Source organism: Hippoglossus hippoglossus, chromosome 24 (genome assembly GCF_009819705.1).
Source record: "Hippoglossus hippoglossus isolate fHipHip1 chromosome 24, fHipHip1.pri, whole genome shotgun sequence".
In the NCBI taxonomy this organism is placed as follows: domain Eukaryota; kingdom Metazoa; phylum Chordata; class Actinopteri; order Pleuronectiformes; family Pleuronectidae; genus Hippoglossus; species Hippoglossus hippoglossus.
This window is the reverse complement of record NC_047174.1, coordinates 9837836-9860219: the sequence shown is the minus strand read 5'-3', so window position 1 is coordinate 9860219 and position 22384 is coordinate 9837836. Positions and strand designations below refer to the sequence as shown.

At 42.3% G+C, this 22384-nt stretch overlaps 2 protein-coding genes across 4 annotated transcripts; both read left to right on the top strand.

Annotated features, from left to right (window-relative positions):
• The first annotated feature begins 1011 nt into the window (after positions 1–1011).
• Positions 1012–6419, top strand: zc3h14 (zinc finger CCCH-type containing 14). 3 transcript variants are annotated; one of them, XM_034579726.1, is made up of 17 exons: positions 1012–1175; positions 1493–1535; positions 1643–1757; positions 1866–1906; positions 2635–2794; positions 2902–3217; positions 3333–3508; positions 3747–3847; positions 3955–4113; positions 4283–4360; positions 4530–4695; positions 4792–4997; positions 5104–5242; positions 5349–5488; positions 5620–5702; positions 5799–5905; positions 6186–6419. In XM_034579726.1, the coding sequence occupies exons 1-17, from the start codon at positions 1140–1142 to the stop codon at positions 6187–6189; spliced, it is 2070 nt and encodes a 689-aa protein (XP_034435617.1). In that variant the 5' UTR covers positions 1012–1139; the 3' UTR covers positions 6190–6419. The 3 variants fall into 3 exon arrangements, with proteins under 3 accessions (XP_034435617.1, XP_034435618.1, XP_034435619.1); XM_034579727.1 differs by having other exon boundaries at positions 1021–1175; positions 3336–3508; XM_034579728.1 differs by having other exon boundaries at positions 1021–1175; positions 5623–5702.
• A 10512-nt stretch (positions 6420–16931) lies between these two features.
• Positions 16932–21292, top strand: batf (basic leucine zipper transcription factor, ATF-like). Its single transcript, XM_034579731.1, has 3 exons — positions 16932–17102; positions 18007–18111; positions 20420–21292. Exons 1-3 carry the CDS (start codon positions 17040–17042, stop codon positions 20618–20620), a joined length of 369 nt encoding a protein of 122 aa, XP_034435622.1. The 5' UTR covers positions 16932–17039; the 3' UTR covers positions 20621–21292.
• Positions 21293–22384: the final 1092 nt, after the last annotated feature.

The window sequence follows — 22384 nt, the reverse complement described above, 5'->3', positions numbered from 1 at the left end:
TGTGATGTAAACATGTGATGTTAGTGTGTGTGTTGTGTGTTGCTGAGTGTAAAAAGACTGAGTCTCGCTGTATTACTCAAGCTGCACTACAGCGTCTATTCACAGGCGCGATCCCACTACTGAGCGGCACGGGGGCTTTGACCTGCTCCGTGTCCGGCCTGGGCCGATGCACCCCTCCTTAGGCGACCTGGAGGTCCCGGGCTCCCCCGGGAGAACCATATCGATACCGAACTTAGTGCGGACACCCGCTCGACATAGTCCGCTGCAGCTCAGAGCTCCTGAGCTCAAACGATCCTCCAGTCTCAGACTCCCGGTAGCTTGGATTACAGGCGCGCGCCACCGCACCCGACGAGGAGATCACACACTCACACAGTTTTGAATGAGACTGACGTCACGTCATTACGGAGCACTGATGCGCCCTCTGGTGGTGGGAAATAAAACTGCAGCAACTGCAGTGAGGAAGGTGATCGATCACTGATAAAGAGACACCATGTTATTGATCCAATCTGATCATAAATCAGCATCGTCGTTGATGTCACAGATTGATTCAGTCACATCACTCTGATAAAATCCCACAGTATGTATATTTAGTTTATTATTAAATTGATTCCAGAGTGATTCCACTTTTTATATTAAAGCAGAGACATACAAACCAAGTGAATTGCTATAAGACAGTCCTGGTGGTGCTGTAGATGTAGGTTTGAATAAACACGTTAACACTTTTCTATATTTGACCTGTTCATGTATTACATTATGTAAATTAACTACGTTTTATATTTTATTTATATTATGTATTTACTCTTCCTTTTTTAATATCAATTAATGATGAAAATATAAATGTATATATTTAAATATAAAAAGAACTCTTTCAAACTTCAATCATGTATTTATTTAACCAAGTGTTCATTTATATTTTCTATACATTTCAAATCCACACAAAACTATTGAATTGAAAGGGTTAGGTTTTAACCCTTCCCCGCACATTTAATACAATTCGTTGGTTTGAGTTTTGTCCCTCTTCGGCTGCCATCATTAGTCACGTTGTTCGACGTCACACTCCTTCCTAGCTAGAAGCGGTGCAGTTGAAAGAAAACAGTTCCTCGTTTTTATGACTTTTTGGCTTGAATAAAAGGACAAACATGGAAATCGGGACCGAGATCAGCAAGAAGATAAGAGTGAGTACCACAGTGGAGTGCGCGTGAGTTATTTGACGCGGACGCACTGGTGCTTTGGAACGTTAGCCTTCCACTGCGGCTCGCTGCTAACGTTAGCATGCTAGCTTAGCGTGTGGGTCGAGCGGAATGGTAACGAGGTCGAGCAAAACAGGTTTCGAAACACCTCAGTTAAGTCCGAGTGGAGCTGTGCACACGTGCCAGCAGCTTTTGTCATTATTATTAATAAAGTCCCGTGACGTTACAGGACTCGCTGTAACCTACGTAACTCTCACAACGTAGTGATTCTGCCCTGTAAAGTCTCTCCCCGTCTTTTGCAGGCTGCCATCAAGGGGAAGCTTCAAGAGCTCGGTGCATATATTGGTAAGTGAACAACGTGTGTGTGTGTGTGTGTGTGTGTGTGTGTTGCTGTCGGAGTCCACAGCCGCGTGGTTTCATGCTTCATGAGTTTGTTGTCTTCACTCATTCAGACGAAGAGCTTCCTGACTACATCATGGTGATGGTGGCAAACAAGAAGACCTCTGAGCAGATGGCTGACGATCTCTCCCTTTTCCTTGGGAACAACACGATTAAGTTCACAGCCTGGTAACGATCACAGACACTTCCGCGTTTTATTTACGAAGAGCATGCACTTCTTTGTACCAAGTTATGCTCTATCTTTTGCCATGTCATGGACTTGTTGGTTTCTTTCAGGCTGCACGGCGTTCTGGAGAAATTGCGATCAGTTGCAGTCGGTAAGTCAGTCTCTGTTTGACGCATTCAAGATTTGCTAAAGGGAAACATATCTATAATCCTGTTGAGGCATTGGCATCCACCCTGAGTGAACTCATCACAAGTGCTGAGTTCAGGTCTGAACGCATCCAGATGTGTCCTCAATGCATCTCGAGATCCGATCACTCAGACCACATTCGGAGATGGATGCACGTGGGCCACAGTCTTTTCACTTTGGGGTTGCAAATGTGTTCTTGCCCTCATATAAAGGATCACCTGCTCAGCTGACTTCCTCTTTCACAATCAAAACAAACATATTTTTATGCTCGCGGCCAGAATAAAAACACTGATAACCACATACATATTTTTTCATAGTAGTTCTACACTCAGCATTGACTCATTCAGCCCCCTCCTGACTCCACTTCACACACACACACCATGGCATTGGACACATCTCTATGCTCTGCCTGAGTGAAAACAATGTAACTTCATCGTCGCAGACACAGACGACGTACATGATTATTTGCATATAGAGCAGGGCCGTGAGATCCCATCGCAAATGATCAAAGTAGGCACATTCAGGACATATTTTAATAACCGACGAACTCACCGCTGCCCAATTGTTATCGGATCTCTCAGGGCTGATGTATATATCGGGTCTGAACGGAGCCTCTTGTATGAGAATATGTGGCCTTGGATGTTCCCTGTTACTCATGTTTTCTACTCCTGATTGCCTGCATGTTTGTTGTAGAGCCTCCATCGCTCCAGTCCGATGGCAGCTCTGTGGCTGGGAAGAGCCAGTTATTTGTAAGCGAAGACCTTAGGACGGATGAGCTGAAGTTCTTGACAGTGTCCAGCTCTCACTCGGATAGGACGGAAGCAAGTGTATCGAGTTCTGCCCACGAAAGCAGGTGCTAAATGTGAATTTATCAAAGCTAGGATGTGTTTGTTTTCATGCTTGGCCTACACGGCAGATTTTGTCAATGAAAACTACTAACATGTATCTGTTTGTGTTTAGGAGGGGGGCCTTGGAGAGGACTTCTTCTCGACTTACCTCCGCTGTTAAACCCCTCATCGAGCCGGTCCCCTCGGAGGCCGTTATCGATATCAAACCGGAGATGGATGATGACCTCATTGCTGACGACCCCGTAGAAATAGGCTCCAACCATGGTCGGACACGTGGTGCAGCTAGTAGACCAACAGCTGAAATCTACAGAGCGGGTCACAGCAAATTTTCATTAGTTAGCTCTGCAGACACATTTAGGTCCTCAGAAGGATCCTCTCACAGCAGGCAGCAGGACAGCAGAAGCAGCAGATCCTCCAGATCCAGTAAGGTATGTGATTCAGTCAGAGCATAGTCAGCCGTCTTCACTCAGATATTTTCCCTTTCTTTTTAGAAAATTTCAGACAGGTGTTCGGCAAAGATTCATATTATTATTGGTTGTTCAGCAGGAGGAGTTGTCACGGAAGCGTAAGGCGCCAGTGGCGAGTTCAGTGGTGCGAGTGAACAGAGCAGCAGATGAGGACAGTGATGATGATGATGATGATGTGGAGGAGGAGGAGCCAAGCTACGGAGGAAGAGGCATGTCCAGTAGAGTGTCTCTGCCCTCCAAACCAGAGCGCAAGTATGATTCTCAACTGTATTTGGTCTGCACTATATAACTAAATCAACCAAGCATGGTGATTTCGTAAATTTGATATATCCTTGGGACTTGCATCTGGTTGGAATCCGTGAAGCTGATGTTATTTTACACTGCAGTAGATGTGTACCTGTTTTTCTTGAGGTGATCATAACCTTTCTGTGCTCCAACACTATCCTGCTTTCTTCACTCATGTGCTTCACATTCTTCACTGTTATTTCAGACCCACTCTCCCTCCTGGCAAGCAAGCCAACAGGAATCTGATACTGAAGGCCATCTCTGAGGCCCAAGACTCCATCACTAAAACCACAGCCTACCCCACAAGTACGTCCCCCACTGCCAGACACCTGGTCAGGAACATTGTGTGTCCCGGCCGTTTATCTCAGTTGTCATTACCGCTTCCTGACATTGACCTTTCTCCTCCCACACAGTACCACAGAGGCAAACTGTTCCTGTGGCGCCTCGCACCCGCTTGGCCAGCAGCGAGGAGATGTCGGCAGCCATCCAGCTGGTTCAGGATCACCTCCACAGTGTTGCTCCCAGGGTGCCAACCTACTCCTCTGCTGCGCTGCCTCCTTCAAGAACACCAGGTAGACATACTGGGTGCTGTTTAGTGAGCACAGCTTTATACACCTTGTCCAAAGGACACAGTTAACTTTGATAAATTGTGATGGTTTTATGGTGATTTTGAGCAACATCTGGTCTTATTCTTATTTTTTGTGCTGTTTTATCTTTTTTCCTGAAACATTTTCCCTCCAGTTCCAACAAGATCTTTAGCTTCACGCCTCCAGCTGGACTTGGCACAGACCAATGTTGCAAGAGAGCAGAGCCACTACGGTGAGTTTTATTTTTTTTTTGCAAAAGGGCTGCCATAACAGTTTCTTATCATTTTTAACTCAAATTAGAACATTTAAAAGTAGTTGTTAATAATTAATGTCTCAGGACATATTCTAATGGATTTTCTCCAGTGATGCATTACACTGTGTTGTGTCTGCATTTTGTGCAGTGCCTCTAGGTGTGGAGGTGGCTGCCGGCAGTGATGCAAAGCCATTCGATACTCGCTCCTTCATAATGAGTCGACCTAAACTGGAAGAATCTCAGACCACAACTCTGCAGCATCTTCCGGTCAAAGGGGAAGTGCATTCTGCTTTACCACGCACTGTCCAGGCCAGGTACACACACACACACACACAAACACGCATTAGAGTATGCTACCAAAATCTGTCTGAATTGTCAGATATTTTATTTTGTCCTCTCTTTTATTTTAGTAAGGAGAGGGGTGACTCCTCCAGCCCTAAATTCATTGTGACCTTAGACGGAGTACCAAGTCCGCTGGGGAATCTAGCAGACTGTGAAATGGAAATGGATGAAGGGAATCCTCCCAAAAAAGTCACTGAGGCGACCATCCACGTCAACAGGGAGCCTAAAGTCAGCATCCTTCACAGACTACAAGGAGTGATCACCACATCAGAGGGTGTGTGGTCTTGTTGGAAATATAAATGTATTTTTATATGGCAATCCAATGATTATGAGAGACTTAATTTGAATTGCACTTTTCAAAACACTTCTTCTTTTGATAGATGATGTGATGGAGGTTGAGATGGTGGACGAGGATGCTGTCCCTTTAAAGAAACAGAAAGTCCCGGAGCGTTGCAAGTTCTGGCCGGTGTGTAAAAGTGGAGATGAGTGTCCGTACCATCACCCGACAACACAGTGCAAGTGAGTGATCCTGTTAATAATCTGAAAAGGTGATAATTGGCTTTTTTCCCTTCTCATTCTGACTCATTCTTCATGGGGGTTTTTTTGTCTCTTTTTGTCCCTGAAGAACGTTTCCCAGCTGCAGGTTTGGGGAAAAATGCCTCTTCGTCCACCCTAATTGTAAATACGATGGCAGGTGCACAAAGCCAGACTGTCCCTTCACTCATGTGAGCCGCAGAGGCCAAGCTGCTCCTCCGCCAAAGCCAGGTACTCAAACTTTCATTATGTCACCACCAGGCACCATTATAAATCAGATGTTAGCTTTAGTTTTGCAGTCACATGCAGTTTGTAGAACGTCCGGCTGCTTCTCTAACTGGACTGTGTGTGTGTGTTCCCAGCTGTGCAGCCAGTGCAAACCACGAGCGTGTGTCGCTTCTTCCCAGACTGCAAGAAGATGGACTGCCCGTTTTATCATCCCAAGGTAAAGCATTCCTAAGTGCAGTTGTTTATATTTAAAAATAAATAAATGGATGTTTCAATTCTTAGCAATTCTGAATTTTCTCACTCTTTCCTGCAGCCTTGCCGCTTTGCAGCCAAGTGTAAACGAGTTGGATGTACCTTCTACCACCCGAACACATCTGTGCCTCCAAGACACGCCCTGAAGTGGACAAAAGCACAGAGCAGGTTAAACTCGCTTTGTATAAGTCCATATGGCCGGAGCTTGTAGTTTAGATCAGTATAAATTCTTCTGCATCATGGAATTCCGTCCAAAGTATTAAGCTCAGCTAACGTATAAGGTTTCAACCAATGAATTATTTAAAACAAGGAAACTGACGTAAGTCATGTAAAATTTCTCATGCAAATTGTAATGCCTTATTATTCAAGTATAGAATTACAGTAATAAAAGTAGTCATTCATATTTTGATGCACCACTAAAAGTTTTCTGTCTTTCTCTCCCTCGCAGCTAATTAAGTCGGGCAGAACCCTAACCCTAACCCATGATCAGGAAGATATGAAGCTGTGGAAGATGATCTGTGTCTATGACTCATCATTCTTGTTGCTCTCTCTTGGCCTTGTTTCGTTTTGTTTTATCTTATTTTATTGGATTGTTTGAACTTGTTTGTAAGAAAGTGTTTTGTAAGATGACCAGTCAGATTTTTGCTGATGATCTAAAAACATTAAATTGCTCCACACTGAATATTTATCTTGTGTCATTTGTCTAATGATCATACAAGTTTGGTTCAAAGGGAGGTTCACCACTGACAGATGATCTTTTATTATGGTTATTATTAGTATTACTAGTTGAAATAGCAGATGATAAAGCACAAACATAAAATTCAATGAATTTTCGATCTAAAATCAAATTTAAAAGCTGCTTGTGTGATATATTTTCTTCGAGTCAGCTCAAAGATTTTATTTACTTTCCCCATTGAAAAGATAAAGCAGGTGTTGCCCACTGAGAAACCATAAGAGAACCTACTGCACTGATGAAACTATTTGAATGAATATACTGTCCAAGTGACTTAAACTGTGAAGTCATTTGTTTTTTAATCTGTCAACACATCCAGTTATGCTTTGTAAGAGATTATGAGACCTGAAACACTGCAGTTGTATTCTGTCATTGATTCATTCTTCTAAAATGTAAAATTAAAGATAGATACATACATACATACTTTATTGATCCCGAGGGAAATGTAGGCATCCAGTAGCAAACAAAACAGTCAAACACAAGAGCATGAGAATAATAAAAGTTCAAAATGAGTCAAGAATGAGTTCACTGCAGTGAGATGAAAGTCAAGTCCCCAAAACTACTACAAATGTCACTACCAAGAAGTATATACTAATGAAGATACTGACAATACAAATATTTTAAATAGTGGTACAGTACATGTAAGTGTATTTGAAAAAAAAAAGGATTAGAACAGATGTTGCTCAAAATCACCGTTAAACCATCACAATTTATTAATGTTAACTGTGTCTTTTGGACAGCAAGGTGTATAAAACAGTGCAAGAGTAGAACCATTGATTCGTGTTTATGATCATGGTTGTTGCAGTTCCCCTCAACTCAAATATGTCGATCAGTGATCGATCATCTTCCTCACTGCAGTTGCTGTAGTTTTATTTCCCGCCACTAGAGGCCGCTGCAGTGCCCCGCGATGACGTGACGTCAGTCCCCTTCAAAGCTCTGTGAGTGTGTGATCTCCTCGTCGGGTGCGGTGGCGCGCGCCTGTAATCCAAGCTACCGGGAGTCTGAGGCTGGAGGATCGTTTGAGCTCAGGAGCTCTGAGCTGCAGCGGACTATGTCGAGCGGGTGTCCGCACTAAGTTCGGTATCGATATGGTTCTCCCGGGGGAGCCCGGGACCTCCAGGTCGCCTAAGGAGGGGTGCATCGGCCCAGGCCGGACACGGAGCAGGTCAAAGCCCCCGTGCCGCTCAGTAGTGGGATCGCGCCTGTGAATAGACGCTGTAGTGCAGCTTGAGTAATACAGCGAGACTCAGTCTTTTTACACTCAGCAACACACAACACACACACTAACATCACATGTTTACATCACACAACAGCTTCATCTCTGCTGCTTCATCTTCTTGTTCCAACTAAACCTGCACTAACCTGCAGTTCTGATGGTGCTACAGCGCCTCCACCTGGAGGACACCACCTACTACAGCAACTACTCTTTATACTTATACTGCATGGGGAGACAAACTAAAACTACATACATTGAACAAATTTCTGTTCAGTTACTCGTGAACACACTTTTCCATTCACCTGTATCAGTGTTAAAGGGTCCGTCAGCCCCGACATTCAAATTCAACTTGAAACATGTTTTTAGTCTAAATGTCCTCTGATATCGTTCTCTGGAGCCGTGTTCGCACATGGATCAATGCAGACATTTAGGCGTACAACTTGGTGTAAATGAAGCCATTTCGAGTCGAGTTTGCCTGTCATGGCTTCCGGACACTTGGATGACACCACAGGAGCAGTATGGGGGCATTTTGTGTCTTTTTCTGTTGTTTTTTTCTGTTTGAAGAAGTGGTCACCAGTTACTTCAATTGTTTTGGATTTGGCTGCAACGCTGTTTACCCCTGAAACTGCAAAAGTGTTTTGTGGACTCAAACACTTCCCCCACCCCTCCATCGGTATAGTGGTAAGTAGATAGTAAGTGAATTTGCATTTTTGGGTGCCACATACCTTTAAAGATATTTAAAGCAGCAGCTGTTCAAATAAAAGAACACACACACACACACACTGAGGCCTCCACTAATTATAGTAGATGTTTTTGTGATTTATTGATCAACAAGTATTTGCAGGATTTCGATGTTGTCCCAGAGTTAAATCATTCCTGACTGTGTGATGTGAAAACAGTTGAACTGATGTGACTGATCTGCAGTCTGCTCCCACAACACTACAATTATAAACTATACTTTAGAATTTGATTTTCAGGAAAGTAGTTTATTCATTTAAGCTTGTTTCAAAGTGTCCAGAGTTACATGTCATGTGATTGTTTGACTCGGATTCGTATATTTCAGTTAAAAATGAAAGGTGAGTTTACAAATTCAAAGGTTTTAAAATCACCAGGATCATGTTAGAAAAAAGTATCTATCAGTGATCAATCATCTTCTTCACTTTAGCAGCAGTATCATTTCCGCCACTAGAGCCCACCGCAGTGCTCCATGATGACGTGACGTCAGTCCCCTTCAAAGCTCTGTGAGTGTGTGATCTCCTCGTCGGGTGCGGTGGCGCGCGCCTGTAATCCAAGCTACCGGGAGTCTGAGGCTGGAGGATCGTTTGAGCTCAGGAGCTCTGAGCTGCAGCGGACTATGTCGAGCGGGTGTCCGCACTAAGTTCGGTATCGATATGGTTCTCCCGGGGGAGCCCGGGACCTCCAGGTCGCCTAAGGAGGGGTGCATCGGCCCAGGCCGGACACGGAGCAGGTCAAAGCCCCCGTGCCGCTCAGTAGTGGGATCGCGCCTGTGAATAGACGCTGTAGTGCAGCTTGAGTAATACAACGAGACTCAGTCTTTTTACACTCAGCAACACACAACACACACACTGACATCACATGTTTACATCACACAACAGCTTCATCTCTGCTGCTTCATCTTCTTGTTCCAACTAAACCTGCACTAACCTGCAGTTCTGATGGTGCTACAGTGCCTCCACCTGGAGGACACCACCTACTACAACAACATCTCTCTACACATATACTCATGTCAAACTACAACGACACAGATTAAACAGGTTCCCCATAAACACAATTCTCAATTCACCTCTATCAGTGTTTCAGGTATTTAATGCAGCAACACACACACACACAGAGGCCTCCACTAATTATAGTAGATGTTTTTATCATTGATTGACCAATAACTGTTTGCAGCATTTTCATGTTTGACCAGAGTTAACTCCTTCCTGACTATGTGATGTGTAAACAGTTGAACTGATGTGACTGATCTGCAGTCTGCTCCCACAACACTACAATTATAAACTATACTTTCAGAGTTGGATTTTCTGGAAAGTAGTTTATTAATTTAAGCTTGTTTAAAAATGTCCAGTTACATGTCATGTGATTGTTTGACTCGGATTCGTCTGTTTTTTAACTCTGAGGTGTCGAGGGTCAACAAGACAGGAGACAGTACAGTCCCCTGCGGTACGCAGGTACTGACCACAGTCTCAGAGATGCAGTCCCTCAGATTGACATGCTGTGGTCTCCCTGTGAGGTGGTCAGTCAGTAATCCAGGCTAGCAGGTGTGAGTCCACCCTCATCTCTGTCAGCTTGTCTCTCAGTAGGAGGGGCTGGATTGTATTGAAGGTGCTGGAAAAATTAAAAAAAACTAATCCTTACAGCGCCGCTCCCTTTGTCCATGTAAGAGTAGGCCCTCTCTAGCAGAAAGATAATGGCGTCTTCCACACCCACTTTCTCCTGGTAAGCAAACTGCAGTGGGTCGACTGCGTGGCGGACCTGGGGTCGAAGGAGATCGAGCAAAAGTAGCTCCAAGGTCTTCATAATGTGAGATGTTACTGCAACTGGTCGGAAGTTATTCAGCTTACTGGGATGTTCCTTATAGCAGCAGGAGGAGCGGCAGGGCTATCAAACTTGTTGAAGAAGTGGTTGAACGGGTTTGCTCTCACAACATCTCCATCTAATGTGCTGCTGTTCTTCTTTTTGCACCCCGTGATGGTTGTCATATCCTCCCAGACCCCCTTCATGTTGTTGTCCTGCAGATTCTTTTCCACTTTTCTCCTGTAAGACTTCTTTACCTCTCTCAGACCTTGAGTTCCCTCTGAATGCACTTCAGCTCTGCCCTGTCTCCATCTTTTTCTTGTTAAGAAGGTCTCTGATGTTACTGGTAATCCAGGGCTTGTTGTTGAGGAAGCAATGCACAGTTTTGGTGGGAACAACAACTTTAATGCAGACGTTCAGGCAATCAGTAATGCAGTGTGTGACCCCCTCTATGTCCTCGCTGTGTGGTTGATGCAGAACACTCCAGTCAGTGGACTCAAAGCAGTCCCTCTTCCTCTGATGTTATAGTTTTTGATTCTCATATTAGTACTTTGTTATTATTTCAGGTTTATGTTGGGTAATGTCTACAGTTAGTTGAAGAACAAATCAACCTCAGCTAAAGAAGGTGATGGAAAATATCCTGGATTTGAACAACTGATCCATAAACATTTATTTTTTTGTTTGTTAATGGTTGTGATTCTTTTCATCTTGAGTGACTTTTAAAGTTTCATCAGTGTTTGATCAGAACAAACAAGATCAATCTGCTCATTTATGATCAGATTGGATCAATAACATGGTGTCTCTTTATCAGTAATCGATCATCTTCCTAAATGCAGCTGCAGTTTTATTTCGCGCCCCGAGAGGCCGCTGCAGTGCTCCGTGATGACGTGACGTCAGTCCCATTCAAATCTCTGAGTGTGTGAGCAGTGTTGCCAACTTGGCGACTTTCTCGCTAAATCTGGCGACTTTCCAAATCCTCTTGGCGACTTTTTTTGTCTAAAGCGACGAGCGACAAAACGTATCGTTCTGCAGTTACTGCCCTCAACGAGGAGCGGGTGCTGCCGTGACCCGCTGCAGTCTTTTTACACTCCTCTCTACAGTTATACTTATGTCCTACAGGGGGAGACAAACTATAAATATACAGATTAAACTCTTAAACCGCTTCCTGTTGAGTTAATCATGAACACACTATTCTATTCACCTCAATCGGTGTCAGTGATGATATTGTGTCAGTCTGTCGTCATTGTATGTACTTGTTTGGCACTAACTGCAGTCAGCTATGAGCTCTGTGATCTCTGTAATGTTGACGATACTGTCCTCTGAGTCGTTTACCTGATCACCCACGTGACTCATGTGAACTACTTTTAGTTATTAGAAAGTCTGAGTGAACTGTAAACTTATAACACAAAACAATCAATAATCAAACACAAATCTGGAGCAGACTGAATAGAGATTGATCAAACTCAGGCATTAGGTTTATCACTTACAAAGTCTTAGGTAATAAAATCTCCTGGATTTTATTAGGAAAATACTACAGTGTTTTGTTTCTTCCATTACAAGTTTTCTGTCCATTGTTGATTTAAAGGAATTTGAAAACACACAGGACCATTGTGATAACTTGACTTCATATGTCCACATACATGACTCAATCTTAGAGGTTGAATGATTATTTCACTGTTGTTGTTTTCTATTAAGGCAAAAATATTCCTCACTGGATTTGCCATACGGTTCTTTGTTGGTCAATCAAATAAAAATATTAGTAAATGTTAGATGGGTGGCTATGTTATAACCAGTGGCTTTTTATGTCTCCTATTCAGTAGTCTAAATCTTATCTTGACAGATTACAGAGTTTTAGAATATTATTATTAATATTATTGCTTATTTCTAAGAAGTAAATATTTCATCTGATAATGCGTTTTTGATTATCATATTAAAACTTTGTTATTATTTCAGGTTTTAGTGTCAATGAAGTTTGTCTGTCTGTGTGTTTATGTGTTCGTGTTGTGTAATGTTCACAGTCAGTTGAAGAACAAATCAACCTCAGTTGATGAATGTGATGGAAACTATCCTGGATTTGAACAACTGATCCATAAACATGTATTTGTATTGTTTTGTTTGTTTGTAGTTGTGACTCTTGTTCACCTTGAGTGACTTTTAAATTTACATCAGTGTTTGATCAGAACAAACAAGATGAATCTGCTGATCTATGATCAGAATGGATCAATAACATGGTGTCTCTTTGTCAGTGATCGATCGTCTTCCGAACTACAGCTGCAGTTTTATTTCCCACCACTAGAGGCCGCAGCAGTGCTCCGTAATGACGTGACGTCAGTCCCCTTCAAAGCTCTGTGAGTGTGTGATCTCCTCGTCGGGTGCGGTGGCGCGCACTTGTAATCCAAGCTACCGGGAGTCTGAGGCTGGAGGATCGTTTGAGCTCAGGAGCTCTGAGCTGCAGCGGACTATGTCGAGCGGGTGTCCGCACTAAGTTCGGTATCGATATGGTTCTCCCGGGGGAGCCCGGGACCTCCAGGTCGCCTAAGGAGGGGTGCATCGGCCCAGGCCGGACACGGAGCAGGTCAAAGCCCCCGTGCCGCTCAGTAGTGGGATCGCGCCTGTGAATAGACGCTGTAGTGCAGCTTGAGTAATACAGCGAGACTCAGTCTTTTTACACTCAGCAACACACAACACACACACTAACATCACATGTTTACATCACACAACAGCTTCATCTCTGCTGCTTCATCTTGTTCCAACTAAACCTGCACTAACCTGCAGTTCTGCTGCTGCTACAGCGCCTCCACCTGAAGGACACCACCTACTACAACCACTCTACACTTATACTCATGTCCTGAAAGAAACTTTTATTTGTGATTTGATAATAATGTTTAATTTGATTCAATGTGGCCAAGTTACAACCTGTTATCATCATTTGTTCATCGCCGATATACAAGGAGTTGTGTGTGTTTATGTCCATTCAAATAATAAACCAGTGCTAGAGACCAGTATAGATGTTTAACATGTAAGGTTCCCATCACTCACTGTCACTTCCTCCCTTGTTTAACTTTCATACACTGATGATGTGCTCGTCGACGCCGTCATCCTTGGATTAGAGATGTGATCATTTTAATCAGACTTACTGAATCCTGTGTCAATTACAATAGCTGATGGAATTAAAATCTTGATCCATGATTGTCTTTCCGTCACGATCTAGAATTATGGACTGAAAAAATTATGACCAAATTCATACATATCTATGACCAAATTCATACATATCTAAATTAATATAAAGATTTTGGAATGAGTTCAGTGGCTTCAAGGTCTGTTATGTTTAAGTAACTTCAAACAAAGAACAATTCAAGACAACTTAACTTAAAGAGTTTAATACGACTATTTTGCAAGGAGGGAAATTCACAGGAGGCCACACTTGCTATTTACAGGATATATTTACAGCTGATATTTTCAGTCAATCAGATACTATGCCTATAGCATCTAACGATTATTATTTCAGCTCCAAGACAAATATCCAGATATTGGTCAAGAATAAGTTTAAAAAGTCATCCAATAGTTCAGTTGTATATAAGATCATATCAACATAATACTGTTTATGATGCAAAAACAAAAGTCAGCTTCTTACTGGACTTTACACGTCTGCCATGACTCATTAATGGCCTTTGTTTTGAGGTGAAATTCACGATACATGTGTCACTGTTGGTGTTTGTACGAGCATCAGCTTCGACAGAATTCTTCACTGTCCCTCATTAATTTATTGGAAAACTCCCACTTTCATTTCCAAGAGAGAGGCCAAGAGAGAAGCCCTCACTGTTTTCTATCTAAACAAATGAGACTTCAAGGGTTTTTCCAAGTAAACGACGCCTGAAGACGAAGCCTGACAGCAATAAAATTGATTAAAGATCAGTTAGCGATTGTCACCTTTACTGAATGTTCTTCAGGATGTACGTTTGATCTGTATTTTCTTTGATAACACACTATCAAGCCTGTCACTGCTACTGAGAGATGAGTTTATCCCCAGAATTAAAGTGATGAAGAGAGTTAAAAAGCTGATATGATGGAATAGATCCCAAACATGGCAGTATTTTACTGAAATAAACAAAATGACAGACAAATAAAACAAAATATATTTACACATCTTTGAAATCATTGCAGCATTTGATAGACTTTATGGATCAATAAGGATAGAAATCAAGCATCTGAGCACCCCACTGCCTCGAAGTCACTTAAACGTACAGTATGTAACTTTGGACAATAGGGGTCTCTCAAGTCCGAGTTCGATGACGTTGTGAAGCAGCGTGGGATCATGGGAGTCGTTGTTTTCACAACTACTGCCGATGAAAATCTACCTGACACAGCGCGAGGTGAAAATCATGGATGAGGTGATGTATAAAAGTTTTATTCATGTTACCCAGCGAATAATAAGAAGAAGAAGAAGAAGAAGAAGAAGAAATAATAGTAAACTATACAAACAGTTAAACAAAGGTTCAGCCAAAAGGTGAACTGGCTAGCAGTCTGTTTTTTCATCGTCATAAGTCGTTTGCCCCAGAACTTACAGTGGAGACGGACAAAGCCACGGCTAAAGTTGATATGATGCAATTCACAGGCAAACAAAATTAAACGTCCCTTTTACTTGAATAAAATTCGGTTTGTACATTGTTGGAAACATTTTGAATAATGCATGTACACAAGTCAACCAAATATATTACATATGTCTAGTTGTTTTTAATCATTTTAATAAAGAACTGTTACATATTATATCTTTCAGGTTTAGAAAACTCGAAACAAACTGGGACACATTAAGTCAAAGCCTAACTCTTGTTTTTTTGTTTCCTGCAGCTCTATTTTTGTCCTCTATTGTGTCTGCGCCCCGGGTTAAAGCAGAATTTGACTAATCAGCTTTGCTCTTCATTCTGTCTTTTTTCTTTTTACAGACTCAACTCTTTTGGATGGCATTAAATGCCAAGTATTAGAAATGTCTGCCCTTGCCCAAGTGCTTCAAAATGCCTGTGATGGTAGAAAGAACATGTTTTTGTGTGGGAGGACTGTTCTGCCAAGCAAAGCTGTTTTGGTCCTGATTCTTTTTTTTTTTTTTCTCACAAGAAAATCGAGTTCTTGCACCACCAAATGCCACCTCGTGATGGGGGCAAACAAGAATATCATACACGAGTAAAGGGCAGAGCAGCTTTAGAGTCGCTGTGCGTCGATTTTGAAATGGATTTCTTGGATTTTGAAGTATCAGTATCAAACCCACAACAAAAACTCCTTGTACATTTCTCTCCTACACAACTGTGTATATTCAGTGAATATTTAACGTCCTCAAACTGTACATTTTCTGCAAGTTTCCCCATGATTCAAGAGAGTCATTTACTGTAGAGTGAAAGTCAATGAGGGACCTCTACAGGTGGGCTTTTGGGGAGCCCCTTGAGCATTTCCTCAGGCCTGCCTCACCTTTTGCAGCTGCTATGTTACAAGCAAGGGAGCGTGGGGCACTTCTGGAAATTACCATGAAACGTGTTAAAAAGTTCACAACGCAGTCGTCCGTGTGGAAGGCAGGGATGCACCGTCTCTGGAGGATTTAGTCGAAACATGACATCACATGTGGCTGCTCAAAAAGAGGAAGAGGGGATGCCCGCGATGCCCGTCAAACACACAGGTTTATGCAGATATCTGCATTGACTTCCATTCATTGAATTCAGCCTCACCAAAACGTGATCCTTGAACTTAACCCTTGACCAATTCATGCCAAACCTTAACCTAACCATAGTTCATACCTTAGCCCAACCTTAACCAGGACATCTGATATTAAGTTTTGCCTTCGAATCAAAAGAGGCTATGTCCTCACTTTCTCACAAGGATGTAAGTACACACACACAAACACACAAGGTCAAGAGAAGAGGACACACTGGATGGCGGTGGGGCACATTGATGTTGACGACAAAGACGAACACACACACACACACACACACACACACACACACACACACACACACACACACACACAAAGATACAGAAGTTAAGTCTTGCCTTAGTTTTACCGTTGATTTTAAGAAAGCCATGTCCCCCCTTTGTTAGGTCATACATTGGTCCTCACAAATATACATAAGCAAAGGTACACACACGTATACGTTAAAAAGGCATTACAACACAGTATATATCTTGATTTACAGAAACGTAATTTCCGCTGTTTTTTTTTATCTCGTTCTTCTTCAATGGATGGGAACTTATAACTTTCTTTGCGCCAGTGATATCCACCCGTATTGATTTGTGTCGTTACTTAAAGCCTCAATATGTTATTTTTGTGGAGTTTACACAATTTCATTATGCATGCTTTAACTTTCCACCAACCATGTGACTTCCAGTCTAATGCAACTTACCCAGATTATTACCAGAAACCACATCAGATATAGCTAATGGGGCAGACAGCTAGTCTCACAGTGTATGTGTGTGTCATCAGAGAGAGAGAGAGAGAGAGAGAGAGAGAGAGAGAGAGAGAAAGAGAGAGAGAGAGAGAGAGAGAGAGAGAGAGAGAGAGCGAGAGAGAGAGAGAGAGAGAGAGAGAGAGTTAAAGAGGAGGAGTAATAGAAAGGGAAAAGAAAAGAGGGAAGAAGGAGTGTCATTTCTCATAGGTGGTAAACTTAAAGTTCTTCTCAGCAACTTGTGCTGCTACACAGACTCTCTCTCTCTCTCTCTCTCTCTGTCTCTCTCACGCTCTCTCTCTCTCTCTTACACACACACAAACCACACACACTCAAAAACACAAAGCAGAAGTGGACAGAGTCACACAGTTTCAGTCGCTGCGGTCGGCTATGGCTCACGGCTCTGACAGCAATGACACAACTTACAAGTCCCCTTCACCTGGAAGCAGACCGGTAAGAGAGCTTTTCAAATTTACTTTGTGACTTGGTTGCCTCCTATTTTCACTAACACGTGTGTTTATGTCATACAGTTAATGCTTTGTAAACAACGTTTTATTTAAAATTTCGAACAAATCCTGTGAATTAAACATCTAAATCTTCGATTGGACGCAGTTGATTTCCTGTGTATTTGCTGGGCAGCAACACGACCTATCAAAGAGACACTAGCTCATGTCCTCGCTGGCTCATTTCACAGCTTCTCTGGGTGTTTCACATGCACACATGGGCTGGAGGCATGACTCGCCTCAAGTGTAGGCTTTTGTGAATCGCAGAATTCATCACTGGTCTAAGTAGGAGGATTCCTTTGTCTTTGCACGTTCCTCACTCTGTGACTGATGTGAGAGCTGTCAGGAACAGGCAGTGTGTCATGTATGTTTTCTGTGCATGTGAGGCACTACCCATCATCCTGAGGGCTGTGCAGATTCACACGTGCCTGTCTCCAGCACGCTGTTACTCATCTTCTTGCTTAAGAGCATTCTGGAAATAAAACCATGAAAAGCTATTTTTCGATAGAGCAAAGTCCCAGCAGCATCAGTTGTTTTTTAAATTTGCAGCAATGCATTGGCGGCTCAGAACACGGCAGATTATTGGCGGATAAATGATGTGCAAGTGACTCAGAGTTTTTCGCGTGGATTAGTTATTACGATACCAAGAAGATCGATGGTTCAGGACCTGAAACAGGGTGAGCGTTACACCTAACTGATGACTCAGGGCACTCCCTGTCCCAGCCCTTCACATTAGGTGCATGTAAAACACAGCATCTGTCAAACTGTCATTACACTAAAGCTGTCACCCCCACTCACTTGACTGTCTGATGCTACTGCACACACGTTAACTGTCAGCGCTTGTGTTTCGTCAGAGCTCCTCAGACGACGTGAAGAAGGTGATGCGGAGGGAGAAGAACAGGATCGCTGCTCAGAAGAGCAGGATGAGGCAAACTCAGAAAGCCGACAGCCTACATCTGGTGAGGAGAGACGCACACTCACTCACACTAACACCCCGAAACAGTTTCACACTGACCTCTACTTCTCAAAGAATTAGAGGACGGCAGTGAGATCACGTGAGATTAAATGTAAAAACACAGTTTCTTAATAAAGTACTGCCCAGTGTTTTGAAGTATAAATAAGGCTTCTGTGCTTTGAGTATTATTCTGGGCACAATCTAAATTTATAGCATTAAAAGCTTTTATTCTGCAGGCATTTTAATCTAATTCAAGTAACGAATCATATTATTTATATAAACATGCAATTTTCAATTTTGTATAGCGGCAAATCACAACATACATTATCTCAAGGCACTTTACATAGAACTATCAAGACCTTACGAAATCACAGAGAAACCCAATGGTTCCCACAACGAGGTGGGAAAGAGTTTTTGTGTATAATGTTGAGGTAAACAATGATGTTAGCGCAGCATGAAGGTCACGCCAAATCAGTTTCCAACCCATCTCCACGATATATGGACCTAAACAAACAGTGCTCTGTGCTTTTAAGCATCCAGGAATGGATTTGTACTATATTTACAAAATTCTATACCTGACCATGTGGCGATGTGTCACGGCTTCTGTCAGGCCCGCACACTTGGACGCTGCTCTGCGTGTTTGCAGAAGCCTCGGGAATAAATTAGCACGTGTGGGCAGTCGCTCCCTGTTGCAGCAGCGTCCAGCACCAGAGAGGGTGTACAGTTCTGCTGATTCTGATGACAGGAGCGTGTTCGGGGGTAGCCGCTTTGTTTCGTCACCCCTCGTCTGTTGTTTCAGCTTGTACTTGCTGGACTTGGGACGAGATGAAACTTCAAAAAGAATATTTTGTCTGCTCTACCTCCAACCGTATGGATGTGCAGGTGTCTCTCAACGCTGCACACTTTCATTCCAAATCTCCAGTTATCTAACCTTTGCAGCAGGTCTATGAACTCAACATTTTCTCTGGCAATTATAATTATTTTATACTTTACCTGTGCCTGCTGTGAATATCAGCCCATATTGCAACACTCTGACCACACATTAACCCGCTTTGTGACTTCCTCGTTGAAGGAAACATGATTTGTGCTTGTGTCTCCATGATGCTTTTAGAGCAGCGGTTTCTCTGAACTTTATCAGATGAACTGACACGATTTAAGAAAAGCCAAACTGTCTCTACCTTTAGTCCAACTGATTTGAATATCTGAGAATATTTCCCCTGAAGAACGTTTCGTGTATATTACCGATCTCTTTAACCCTGGTGGCAGTCGCTGAGAAAAACGGGGGACCGCATATCACATTCTGTGGTTTGTTTCATCGTCTCTCTCTAGATAAACAGGAAAGTTTCCCTCTTTGTGACACAGTGGCCTATTTCCTGTTTCTTCAGTAGTATTTTCTTCTCTACTGTGTAAATGAGCTTGAAATTTGGTGTCGTGGGCAGTAGAGTAGAAAGAGGTAGTCACTTCTTGTAAAGCGCTGATAGCAGTGGGCTGTGTTTGGCCAAGTGACGCAGGAACAGGGGTTTGCCCAAAGGTTCTGTGACAGTAAGGACCTACAGCTCGGTATTATGATCTCTTGCCCACGATGTGATGACCTTTATATTAACCGAGTGGAAGATTTTCCCCTTGTTCTTCCCACACACCCACACACACACACACACACAAAAGCTTTTATCAACTAGTGACGTGCAGTGTGCTCTAGTTTGTTATCTCAAAGTAGATGATCAGTAAGAAAGCTTGATTCAGAAATTGTACTTACATCATCCAAAATGTTTGTTTTTAGAATTGCTGCTTTGAGGTGCACATGGTTTTAAAGTTTATGGTTGAGTCCATGTTCATACTTTCATGTCAAAGAAGAATTTTCTTTTACTAATTAGCAACATCATTTTCACACTTCAGCTTCCTAAAATTCTTTTTTTGGTGCTTTAACTAACTTCCACCTTTGGTTTTCATTTATTTCATTATGTGAAGAAACATGAGATCAATATAAAAGTTAAATATATTAAAGCAACACTATGTTACTTTGACTGAGCAACAGCGCCCTCTGCAGCCAAACACAGTGATTAATTCTGTGTCCAAGCCATTAAGCTGTGACTGCATGGTCGCGAACTGAAATACAATTGAATTATAGATTTTACCCATAATCCCCCGCTTCCTGAACCAGAAGAACTGCCGCTTTAACAAATTGTGAAACATGAAAAATACCTGTATGGAAACAGGATCTAATGCTAAAGAGATCTGTTCTTTCGTTGATAAGAGATTAGCAGCATCATATCATCTGATCTGACAATTCTTATCACCCTGTGTGTCTCAAGGAGAGCGAGAACCTGGAGAAGGAGAATGCCGCCCTGAGGAAGGAGGTGAAGCAGCTGACCGAGGAGGCCAAGTACCTGTCGTCTGTTCTGAGCAGCCACGAGCCTTTGTGCACCGGCCTGGCCCCTCAGACCCCGGACCTCCTCTACCCTCCTCACCACAGCAGCTACCACCAACCGCACATCGCCGTACCACACTACTAGCACTGACCCCCCCCCAAACTGCCCTGTGAGATGGCCAAGCAAGCATACAGACGACTGACCTCAAAGGAGAGAGACTGAGAAAAGACGTGTCTCTAGATGCTAACCATTGTTCAAAACTGAGGAAGGAGTAACGTGACAGGCTGATGAGTCTGCCAAACAATAACAGTATTCAACCCAAACTGTAACATGCAGTATTCAAAACTATTTATTTTGCTTCTACACGTTATTCTGCTTTTCTCTGACTGATATCTGTGATCTGTGACCTTAAATGACTTGATCGCGAGAATTATCAGCCAGTATATGTTTACATTGGAGCAAAATTACCAACTTACTGAAAGTTCAGGTGACTTAGTCAATATGTTGTTTTTTGTAAAGTGCTTGTTTATAAGCATAAGTTATAGAAGACCTTTGTCATCCTGCCATGTTTAGATTTCCATGTGTTATTGTGTGTTTTTGTGTGTAAATGCAGATGCTCAGGAGCTTTTCTCGACAGATTTGATTGTGGACAAAGAGAATGTAACATGTACGATCCTATAAATAGGCTTGGATGCACCAAAAAGAAAAAAAGAAATAACTGGCTGTGAAGAACGGGCATTTAACGGGTCTTGACCTGTGTACTTTTGTGAGGAGACCCAGCAGAGATATTTATTAAATGTGATGCCTTTTGGATGATCTTTTCTGACACTGTATTTTCATGAAACGCAAAAAAGAAAATAGTGTGTGCATCTGTTTGGAAATATATATGTAAAAAAAATCCCACAAGTAGCTCTTTGTTGCAGGAGAGATCAATTTTAATGTTTAAAAAAAAGGGAAATAAACCAATGCAATCTTGCTTTAAAGGTTCAGTGCGTAGAATTTAATGACATCTACTGGTGAAGTTGCATGTTGCAGTTGAACACCCCTCATCTCACCCTGCCCTTCCAAACATGAAAGAAAACCTGTGGCAGCCTTCCGTTGTCATAAAAACTCAAAAGGTGTTTAGTTTGTCCAGTTTGGACGGCTGCAAAAAACATGGTGGCCTCCGTAGAGAGGACCCGCTCCTATAAATATAAAGTATTTAAATATAAATCCCCCTTCTTGGGCAAAAAAACTACAACAATTTGTACAATTTAGATGAAACACACTATTGAAAACATCACAAGGATTATTTTATATTCACTTTCTGCCAATACATCCTACGTCACCTAAATCTTACACTCTGAACCTTTGAAACATTTTAAAAACCTTTATTTACGGTGGCTCTGGGAGCTCGACGTGCTACAATGTAAGAAAACACATGCAAATGGTGAAAAAATTAAGAATCCTCTAAGAATTTCTCCCATGGAAACACTTCTGTTGTGTTGTGAGTATTTGCAGTATACTATTTATTTTCTATTTGCCACGCATGTGTTATCGAATTGATGACATTTGCACGTGTTATCTTAAGTTGCAGAGTGTTCAGTTCCCAGTGCAACAATATTTATAATATTTATATGGCTAAGGCATGGAAAAGATCAAAATAGGGGAAAAAAGCACCTACAAGTTCCGGCACCCTGGCCTTCATCAGGGTGACGAAACGGAAGTAAAGGAAGGACGAGGCCTGGGAGGTATAGGCTCCTCATCACGACAGACAGAGCAGGTGACTGAAATGAGAGGAAATGGCCACAATTAGAAAGCATGTACACTCCAGAAAAAATACAAAATTCAAACATATACAACATATCTAAAAGACATGAACACATTTATCCTCATTAATCAAGTTATAAAACAAACCAAATTATAATA

Excerpts from the sequence above, each read along its gene's own strand:
- zc3h14 (XM_034579726.1), top strand. The coding sequence starts at position 1,140 with ATGGAAATCGGGACCGAGATCAGCAAGAAGATAAGA. Across the intron at positions 3,218-3,332 it reads GATCCTCCAGATCCAGTAAG|CAGGAGGAGTTGTCACGGAA; the intron begins GTATGTGATTCA and ends TTGGTTGTTCAG. Across the intron at positions 5,489-5,619 it reads TGCTCCTCCGCCAAAGCCAG|CTGTGCAGCCAGTGCAAACC; the intron begins GTACTCAAACTT and ends GTGTGTTCCCAG.
- batf (XM_034579731.1), top strand. The coding sequence starts at position 17,040 with ATGGCTCACGGCTCTGACAGCAATGACACAACTTACAAGTCCCCTTCA. Across the intron at positions 17,103-18,006 it reads CTTCACCTGGAAGCAGACCG|AGCTCCTCAGACGACGTGAA; the intron begins GTAAGAGAGCTT and ends GTGTTTCGTCAG. Across the intron at positions 18,112-20,419 it reads AAGCCGACAGCCTACATCTG|GAGAGCGAGAACCTGGAGAA; the intron begins GTGAGGAGAGAC and ends GTGTGTCTCAAG.